Raw genomic sequence first — 10691 nt, 5'->3', positions numbered from 1 at the left:
TAGAATCCATTTTTAAAATATACACGATAATCTTTACACACATACAAGACGTATTGACAAAGTACTCGAAATTTCAGCATGACTTCTAACGGATTAGGGTCAGATGCGGTAGTTGATATACGGAAGCAGAATACTGAAAAACTGGTCACAAGTTACAGCTTATATATATATCCCTTTGAGTATGATGCATGTGTTGAAATACAAAAGCGGCAAAGATAAGTCACTGGCCCTGCCAAAATTTCAATTGCTCTAGATGTATGGTTAACAGAACTCCAACAGTAATTTTTTGTTATTTTCAGGTATCAACAATATGCGGAACAACAATACAAAACCTGAAGTACGTGCCTGATATTACATCAAGTGACTTTGTACATTACATCCGAATTATTCGTGACATCAAAGGAGGAAAAAGTTAAAGTTTGGAAGGGTGGCTGGCGTCAGAGCTATGCGTGAAAGCCATATTTGTTGGTAAATAATCAATCAATTAGGACTTGTACATATAGTAATCTAAACACAGATAAGTACCGCCGAGCAAAGTTGGGCCACAATTCTTGGATTGTGAAGAACTCAGTGTCTCTTTGAGATATAACATGCAAAGATTTGAAGCAGTCTTAATTGCTAAAGGGAAAAGTCATAGTCTAGATGGAGATGTGCTGCTTTGAGTAATATCAACTTTTTAGAGTATATTGTTCATGACTCAGTCACCAGCATCATTATTTTGCTTAAAACTTGTCAAATCGGGGTGATTTAACCGAAGGAACTATTATGAAAAACATACAAAGCAAGCTCGTATCATAATAGTGATTATTTAATCAAATTTCCAAAGTCTTCTGAACGCTTGGAGCTCAGAACGATATTTCAATCATTTTGGGTCAGAAATATGGACGCAGATGTTGCTATTACTAGTTTTTCTGTTTTCGGTCAGTCATTGTTACATCATACCTACCTCTTAAAGGGAAACTGTCGTCGGAACTGCACCTGAGCGAGTTTGTTTACAAACAATGTATTTCGTGCATGATGTCTAGATGCACCTCATCGCCATAGCTGCAACATTTAAATTATACGACGACGATTATGACAGACATGTTTTAACTTTCATCAATCACCATCGTACCTTGGATACAGTGTTTACATTGGTCGAAAGGGCCCATACGACCTTTGAGCGCAGTTCCGAGGACTGTATTCCTATATAGATGTTTAGCAATATCCTCTTTCTTGATCTGTATCCGAACTATGCATGAAATAGTAAAGAATTATGCAAATGCCACATATTTCTGGTATTAGTCTTCGAGAAATTAAGTTGGGAGAGATGATCAACGCTGGGGAATTACAAAGTGGAGTGCATTGTCAGAACACAACTCTTATTTGGTCGAGTATTTCTTGAGCTGTCATAAGACAGTGTGCTTTAGGTGTAGCCAGAGTCCGATGGTGGTTCAGAACTCAGTAAATCGCTTTACTTGAAACATTGAAAAACGGGATGTTAACAACATCCCTAACTAGACTGAGCGAGACATTACATCATGTACTGTAATACTTTAATTTATAGTTTGCTTATAAAAAGCCTCGCATAAATGTCCATTCGTCAATCAGTGTATTATATCTAAGACAAGGTCACATCAACGCCATTTCCCTAATGTTGAGAAGCGGGTAAAATATCGACGGAGAGGAACAGTAACTAAAGGAAGAATTTATTCTAAACAATACCTTTCGTTCGAACGTTCATGTTTCAAAATTTGACAACAGGGGGAAGGGTATTTTATCTTACATCATGCGTATTAACAACTAGTAATAAATATTGAGAACTCAAACAGATTCACAGAAGTACACATGAATAACAAACCATTGTCGTCAATACAATGGACAAATTTATATGGCTGCAGAACATTCAACGTAAAAATAACATTGGAGAAATATAAAATGGTTTCCAGTAGCAGCTCACTTCAGTGAGAAGGAACTCAACAATATTTCTAACTTTCCTGAACTGCGAACTGTTTTTTTGTATGCTTTGGCGTCCATAGTTCAACATGCACCAGTTTTTTAGTCTTGCTGGATTGGCTCGTTTTTGACTGATTGTTGCACGGTTCCTTTAAAGACTAGGAGTGTTTAGGACGTTTTCCTGTGAAAAACAGCTTGTGGCCGCCCTCTGAAAGTGGTTTCTTCTCTCTCTTCACTGATAGATAGCGGGAAAACGGATGATAATCGCAATGCCTGATTGAAACGTCTGACTGCTACTTATTTTGTCAAGGTTTGGGTATGGAGTCAGGACAACAAATTTTGTTGCAATATTTTCAGAACTTGAAGCGATAAAAATTTACATTTTTCAATATACCACGAGCCAATACCTATAGGATGTTACACTAACTTTGATAGATATCACTTCGTATTCGAGCACTATGTCCGTACTTTGACTCGTTACGCACAAGTAGGTTCAATCCACACCCAATGCATCCGGGACGACAGTTTTGAAGAATTTCTGTGGAAATTTAAGAGAAATATACATTCGGCCAGATTAAAAAATCACGATGTACTTTGAATTTCAAGTAAAGAGCTATTGGTGGCGACCCATTTTTACGAGTAAAACCCAACAATGTAACGCTTGTTGTGTGCGTGACTGTTTTTTGTTTATTTGTTTGTGTGTGAATGTGTTTAATGTTAGCTTTCCTCATGAAAGAAAACTAGCGTTTTAAATTACCTTTTCTTTTGTAAATAAGTCTTTCAATTCATTTGTAAGATCCTGAGCATTAGGTCTGTCTTCGGGTTGCGATTGCCAACATTTTCGCATAATAGCGTACCTAGAGGTATAGACCAGTATGTAATGTTAGTTATACTAAGAAAAGGAAAACTAGTTTTTTTAGTGTCTGCATCTCCAATTTACTATGACTAATACCTAACGCCTAGAATATGATAATTTGGATTTGGAGGTAGCGGCAGATAATGAATGTTTAATACAATTTCATTCATAAACGGTGCTGATCGATTGCAATCATTCTACCCGACCCCGAAACACTGACGATACTCATTTACAGTTAAGTGAAATCAGTAAAATTGTTGATGCAAAATAATTCCTTACTGTATACTAGGCTTTCGCATTGTTACTCAGACCCCGAATAGATGGATCAAGTAAGGCTAAGGGACAAATTATCAAATTATAAATCTACTTTGAGATAAACCTGAAAACGGCATTGGTGAGTAAATTGTTCGGCGTTTTAAGTCAGCGTTTCTGTCACTTGTGCTGTTCTTATTGCCGTCGCGATAAGTTTACACACACCAAACTTCCAATGTATTTAGGTATACCGCTGGTGATGTTGTTACATTCCCACGTAATCACCCAAGTAATCAGGTAGAATTACACATGCTGTTTACGCTTCTGGAATTCCACCGGGAGCTGCTAGCTGAGCCTGGCCATAAAAGTGGCGGCTGTACAGATGGGACGGAATATTCCACTTTATTGAATGAGGACACAAAAATAAAATTTTATTAAATCAATGACTCTTGTTCATTTTCTTACTGTTTGTATCATTTACCAAGTGTCACTGCTTTATTTTTTGTTTCTCTCGCTTTTCGTCTTTCATCACCAGTATAGTAGGCCTATAACCTTAAAAAATATACATGTGAACTTACTACCGATCATTCCTCCCAACCCTAATAAAATGGTATCAACCACTACGTTGTCTGTCCCGCGCACAAACTATCTCCACCCATGGATCTATTTTTTACATCCATGCTCCACCGAACATGTCGTCGAAGCGAAGGGTTCGCCCGACAGTGCGGTCTGAAATAATTCAGCTTTGGCTGAATGGACACTCTATAAGATCTGTTGCTCAGGACAAAAATATATCGGCATCAACAGTGGTGGCAACTATTTTGAGGCGATTCAAGAAAACCGGTCTTACTGTAACGGCTAGAGCAAGTGGACGCCCACACAGTACACTCAGTGTGATTTTCGGACGACCTCAGTTTTCGGACATGCTGTTCGTTGTACTCACTTCGCTCCGTATTGATAGCTTTTTACAAGGCATGCTACCGCCTATACATGTCAGGTGACGCTACTGTCCCGTTTGGATAGTTTTTTTTTTTAGGTAGAAGCTATTTCGGGCGCTACAAACTTGGCAAGTTAGCCACACCGTACGATACAAGATGTCGAACGCAACACACAGAAACAGCCCGTGTCCGATATCTAAGCGCTATACACGTCGAAATACAGTTGCGTCGTCCATGGATTAAACGTAACTAATTATCACGAAATGTTTCCACGTAGTTTTCTAAACACAACGAAATTGAAAATCGGGGTTCGAAGTTTCAAAATATCAGTATTTAGCCCCTATAATCATATTCCAAATACGACGTCCGATTATTGCGATAGCAGTCCGATTACTACGCACTCAACATGGGTCAAAAATTTGGCAACTTTGACCCCCTAATTTATGACACCTCTGTCGGTGTTAGCAGTTTGAGGATAAAAACACAAGTTTCGAAAGGTATGATAATAAGATTTCGTAGTGCTCGTCATTTATGAAACGGCTTTGGGCGAAATTCACTACCCTGTCCGAAAACTGACACTGTGTGTAAAGCTCCGCAGATGTCGAGTATGTCGAGTATCTGAAAACAAGGAAGCCATCGATGACAGCCAGCGAAGTTCGTGCGGAGCTTTTAAATAGTGAACTCTGTGACATTGATTCCTGCCCTGCCCACAGAACTATATACGCCATCTTTAAACGAGATTTGAACTATAGTTACAAGAGGATATCGCAGGTACCTGCAGAACAAGTTACAGAGCAAAACATAGAACGTGTCGTTCGATACATCGACATGGTTACAAGCCTTGATCCACTGCAAGTACACTTTTCGACGAAGCCGGGATAAAGCGAACGAATATTCTTCCAACTCACGTCATTTTGAAGAGAGTCGCTTGCCGCGTACTCGATGAGAGAAATCTTCCATGACCTCCAATTTTACCTGCTTGTATCCGCGTTCGGAAGAGTTTCTGAGCAACGATACAAATCATTGACATCGAGTTCACTGTTGGATAACTTTATTGTGTCTCCTTCGTCATTCCGATACTGAATTTGAAATTCAGCCGTTTTCAAACTTGAGATATTTTCCTTAAGCAGGCACACAAGTTAGAAATACGTTTTACGTATTTTCGTCCCGCAGTACTTCACTGAAATTGGTACGTGTCGCTTGGTCAGTGCACAGAGTGCGCGCGTGTACTTTGTGAAATTCGCGCGCTTGGAGTGATTGCAGTTGATACCATTTGTATAAAGGGACTCATTCTATGTGGACATTTTGAAGAAGGCCAGCACCGATGAAAAATCCGCATGTGAAAATGAAATCAGTGAAAATATATATTATTCTAAATAAATGACACGTGAGACAAATGAGAGTGTAGTTGTACCATTCACATTTTATTTCACCAACCCACAGACCGTTACCAACCCTTGGGCCAAAATGAATGACCCTTTGAGCTTATCTGGTAGACTCCCCATGACGACGTTCACTTCCTCCATAAAACGACGGCTTCACGGGGGGAATGTGATATCAGATATGTAAGAATACAACACAACATCACCAGCGGTATACCTAATACATCGGAAGTTTGGTGTGTGTAAACTTATCGCGACGGCAGTAAGTGGAGCATGTGCACAATGATTTAGTCACTACAGATTAGGGGATAAGAACGACGAACAATTTATATAAATTATCTCTTTTCTAGTTTCATTGTTTATCGATGATTTATCTGTTCAATTAAGTCGTTAAGTCGTTTAGAAAGATATTGTAATAGATGATTAAGAAATAAATATTGCAGTCGATAACATTGTCAAAGATAGCGAATGCAATATATGGTTGACGATGTTAACCGTTGGTTTTTAAAATGGGGTCTCCTAGAAGTCTACCATTATTCAGTATATCGATGGAAGTTTATGAGAGACAATTTCGAGAGAACCACGTTGTACATACAATAGAATAAATCAATGATTATTACACAAAATCAGCGGTTTTGAACGACTCTGGGAACCTTAAATTCAAATGCAGCTTTTTTGAAAAAAAAAAATCTTGATTTTGAGGCCCGCACCGAATGCATTTTGCCCGTGTCACCCAAGGCTATTTGTTTCAGAGTTTCATATTAGCAAGCAAATAAAGGAAATACGTTGGTCTCCGACATCGAACTTTATGAGCTTTATGAGACTTCATTCCTTAATGTGCACAGCTTCGGTTCAGTCAATGCAGTTACAAGCGTTGTCACGAGCGATAGGCTCTGAAACATGGGGAAATGCATGGATAAATCGGACGCGTAAGTATTGTCCGATTATGAAATAGATTCTCACTTTCAATGACCAGAAAATTAAAAAAATATATTTTGACGACGGTTTCCTTGAAATTACGGTACTTGTCCATGAAAATTGTCGCATAGTTCTTTATTCGAAAACGAAAGGAATTGAAAGCATGATGTATATTAATACTTTATCGTCAATAGAAAACTCGTTTATTTCATAATTGGAATGTTGGGAATGGAAAACTGAAAATTCAGCTGCTCATTAGTGTTTTATTTGAAACTTGTATCTTTGAATCTTTATGTTGTGAATTTTTGGTTCTTGCGCAGGTATAGTATGTTGTGTAACTTGAACAAATCGAATCACAATTTGACATGAGCTCGTTTTCAGAAGATTCTTTTAATTGTCCCAAGGACGTTACAACCATTTTCAGTATTAGACAGCGAAGCTACTACAGAGAACTGCAATAAAACTGCTTACACTAATTAGTTTCAGTTGTAGCCTGCTGGCAGATTGGCGTGTAGTGTGTTTTACTGGACAGTTTCTGTTACATCCGTGGCCACTTTAGTGTAGATCAAGGCTACTTGATACAGACAAAAACTCTGCTTGTCCAAAGGCAAAACTAGCTCTGTCTGGGGTTGTAAATGAGAGTTTACGATTGGCACCCTGTGTTCAAGATAAAGATATAATGTAACATTACCATGCACTGGTCCATTTACAAATCTCGTTTATTTCAACTTCCCCAGACAAAATGTCTGAATAGGACATACAATGTTGTCGACTTTGCCAGCTGGCTACAGCTGAAACTAATAAATGAGCAGTTTTATCGTAGTTCACTGCAGTGGCTTCGCTGTCTAATACTGAAAATGGTTGTATGTTCAAGACGAGTTAGATTTTCTTTTGCTCATAAAGAATATTGTCGATATTATCTCAGATGTTAGCCCAGCTGCTCAATACTTGCGTTCGCACATATTGGTTCATCTATGTGCAAAAATACTGCAAAATTTCTTGTGAAATGATTACTGAGAGGGAAGGACAAATCTTAGAGACAGATAGTTTTTGCTGATGCTATCCAGGTATACCAATTGTTAAAATTTTACCCATTTTGAATATTTCGATGTGTAAAAATTGGTGTGGTTTTAGAAAGGTTATTTATCACAGGAAGATGTAATATTATATATAATCTTGTTACTATAGAGAAACAAAACAAGTTACAAGACTTACTCTTATAACACTACTACTACTACTACTACTACTACTTCTATATAACAACTTACAGATTGTCCGTACAGTTTTCCGGTTGCGGAAGTCTCTTTCCGTCCAGAAGCAATGACACCATCATATGCGCAGGAACATTTGAAAATGGCGTTTCACCTTGGTGGAGATTCGAAAAACATTTGATCAAACGCTTAAATTTGCAAAATAGTGGATGTCAATAAGGTGACCTTCACAATTAATTTAAAATATTGCTATGAGGTATAACTAACCTAGAGTTGTTATCTCCCAAAGCATAACTCCATACGACCAGCTATATAGGGAAATAAAAAATAAAACAATTCTCATTAGGTCATGAATAACTGTGTGCTTCTATATGACTTTTTAAGTTATTAAGGGCTCTGACTGGACGTTAAATTTAAACACTTTCACGAAACACATAGGGCAAAATTTTGAAGTCGTTATCGGCAGCATGCTCTCTCTCTCTCTCTCTCTCTCTCTCTCTCTCTCTCTCTCTCTCCATCACTTACATGTCGCCTTTCGTCTCGAAGATGCCTTGAGTCATAAATTCCGGTGGCATCCATTTGAAAGGCAGTGGTCCCTGGCACTGTGACTGTTGACAAGTAAACAAGCATCAGTATTAGAATCGTCTTTGAGACAACAATCTGAGTTAAGTGTTTTTGTCAAAGGTCTTGTGGCTTCTCAAAATTTATGTTTATAAGATGATGGCCATACGTTTTATACATTAAGTCAACAACGTCTGACATTCTGCAAATGATAGAGTTCAAATCTTTCTGAAGGAACAGACATTTGCACTGTTAACGAATCTCTTGATTCCCAAGAGCAACCTTTTGCCAGCAAAACCTCCTTGAAGCAATATATTGACTATTTATGATCTCGACATACGTTTATAATAATAAAGGCTGTCTCTTTTGTTTATATTTTGCCCTACTGATCATCTACACAGAGAGCAGTGCGTTGGTAAAACCTTACGATTTAGTGTGCTCTCTCGTTTAGGCTGGTCAGCCTCTGTATAGCTCAGGTTTGACCATTGCAATAATTATGCAATTAGCAATATAAAAAAGTAATTTCGTAGTACTTTCAACGAGTTTGCATCAATATGCCAACTCATATCATTGACCATAAAGAATTAAGCAAATTCATTGAAGGTTTGGAAATAACAGTGTAGGCATCAACTTAACGTTTTACGATTAATCCTCGGTAGCATTATGTATGATATAATGAAGGATTAGCTTAAAATTGGATAACAAATGCTGTGCATATGATCTTGAAGGTTAGGTCTTTCCAGGTGTATCATTTTAAAATCTATGCCAACGATTTGAAATCACTTTAATCTTGATTGACAGTATATTTACCCAGGGGTTCTTCCAATATCGACCTGTTTCGTAGATGTCGCGACTCAAACCAAAGTCACCAATCTTGGCGATGTAATCCTCCATTATAAGAACGTTTCTACATGCAAGGTCACGATGAATAAACTGAAAAAGAGATGTACGACATTCTTTAACAACTAATGAATATACAGGCTTTTTCGAAAAACTAAAAGAGGCACTTCCGAACAGTACGACATAAATACAAACACTGACCCGTTCCATGTCCATATGTTGCAGGGCAAACGTTATGTCCGTAGCCATCCGTACCAATCTTTTTTCTTCACGAAATGTAACACCTTGGTTTCTGAAAGCTTGCACGTAGCTCAGTAGGTCACCGCGTGCAGCGTATTCGACGATTATATACTTTGGGTCTGCATGGAAAGGTTCAAAAACGAGAAAGGTAATATCAATTTTAATACAAAAGGTCACTGCCGTAAACTTAAGTAAAGAAATTACTTTCTATGGTCTTTCCAAGTCAATGTGAAAATTGTTAGAGAGGTGAATCGTCGTAAGAAAAATTCGTAAATCAACATTCTAAATCTCAAATAATAATAACCATCATCATCGTTGTTTAGTTGGCTGAACAAACATCAAAGTTAAAATTGCTTACCGCCCGAAATAACTATTCCGAGAAAGTTGATGATATTTGGATGACCGTGCAGTCTCTTCAAGCACAGGATCTCATGACAAAAGTCGCGGTATGAGACTGGAAGACACCGTCCTATATTTATAACAGAGAAAGACCAAATCAAATGTTATCATAATCGTGAGAATATGAACACAAAATAAAGATAACTGCATTTTTCAAGTACAGGAAAGATATTACGGACTTTTTGATAACTTTTTCATGATTTCTAGAACACAAATTCATTCTTAATATGAAAACATTTACCAGAGATCAACGATTTCACTGCAACAAGGCAGGTTGCCTTCCCCCTTCGGAATTCTGCCAATTCAATCCTTCCAAACTCTCCACATCCGATTTCTCTCTGTATTTTTATCATATTCCTTTCGAGGTTCCACTCACTCCGAATATCGGGTTGTTCATGAAGCAGTTCCTAAATGAAACCATTAATTTACGATAGATTGCAAATTAGGTTTGCGAGCCTACGTACTGTACTCTTTCTCCAAGGATGACATCTGGAGTAGCCACTCATGTGAATTCTGATGATTTGCGCATAGGAAACACTGCTTTGTTATAGAATTGCAGTGAGCATTTAACTATTAAACATACCTTTAGATATTTATGAGGCATATAAGATTTTAAAATCAGCATCAGCATATGAATTAAGAATCTTACCTTCCGACCTAACAACCCATCGTATGTATGTATGCATACATGCATAAATGCATATTATGTATGTATGTATGTATGTATGTATGTATGTATGTATGTATGTATGTATGTATGTATGTATGTATGTATGTATGTAGTATGTATGTATGTATGTATGTATGTGTGATATATGTAATGTATGCATGTACATATTATCCGATCGGACATACATACCCGCATTTTTGAGAATACTCTAAAGGATGGAGACCAATTACCTGTAGATAGTCGTCGAATTCAGTGTCAATTATTGCTTTGAACCCACTTTGTTGGCGATGACGACGTACACCACACGCAACACACGTTGGTATAAGAAACAGTCCAACAATAGTGATGGCAAGCATTATATAAAGGTATTGTAGATAGTGTAATCCTCTCTGACCAGTTTCTACAACACTAGTTTTGTCTATTTAAGAGGAAACATTGATATAAAAATTATATATATATATATATTATATATATATATATATATATATA

The 10691-nt window shown here is 37.5% G+C and overlaps 1 protein-coding gene across 1 annotated transcript; it reads right to left on the bottom strand.

Moving 5' to 3' along the window:
- Positions 1–790: 790 nt before the first annotated feature.
- Positions 791–10613, bottom strand: LOC139141074 (insulin-like growth factor 1 receptor). Its single transcript, XM_070710647.1, has 10 exons — positions 10433–10613; positions 9774–9939; positions 9492–9602; positions 9095–9252; positions 8864–8986; positions 8018–8100; positions 7760–7800; positions 7550–7646; positions 2693–2792; positions 791–2473 (listed from the first exon to the last, which is right to left on the bottom strand). Exons 1-10 carry the CDS (start codon positions 10556–10558, stop codon positions 2429–2431), a joined length of 1050 nt encoding a protein of 349 aa, XP_070566748.1. The 5' UTR covers positions 10559–10613; the 3' UTR covers positions 791–2428.
- Positions 10614–10691: the final 78 nt, after the last annotated feature.

The sequence above is a fragment of the Ptychodera flava genome, chromosome 9 (assembly GCF_041260155.1).
Source record: "Ptychodera flava strain L36383 chromosome 9, AS_Pfla_20210202, whole genome shotgun sequence".
Classification (NCBI taxonomy): Eukaryota; Metazoa; Hemichordata; class Enteropneusta; family Ptychoderidae; genus Ptychodera; species Ptychodera flava.
The sequence above is the reverse complement of the archived record's forward strand: the minus strand, read 5'-3'. Positions and strand labels throughout refer to the sequence as shown.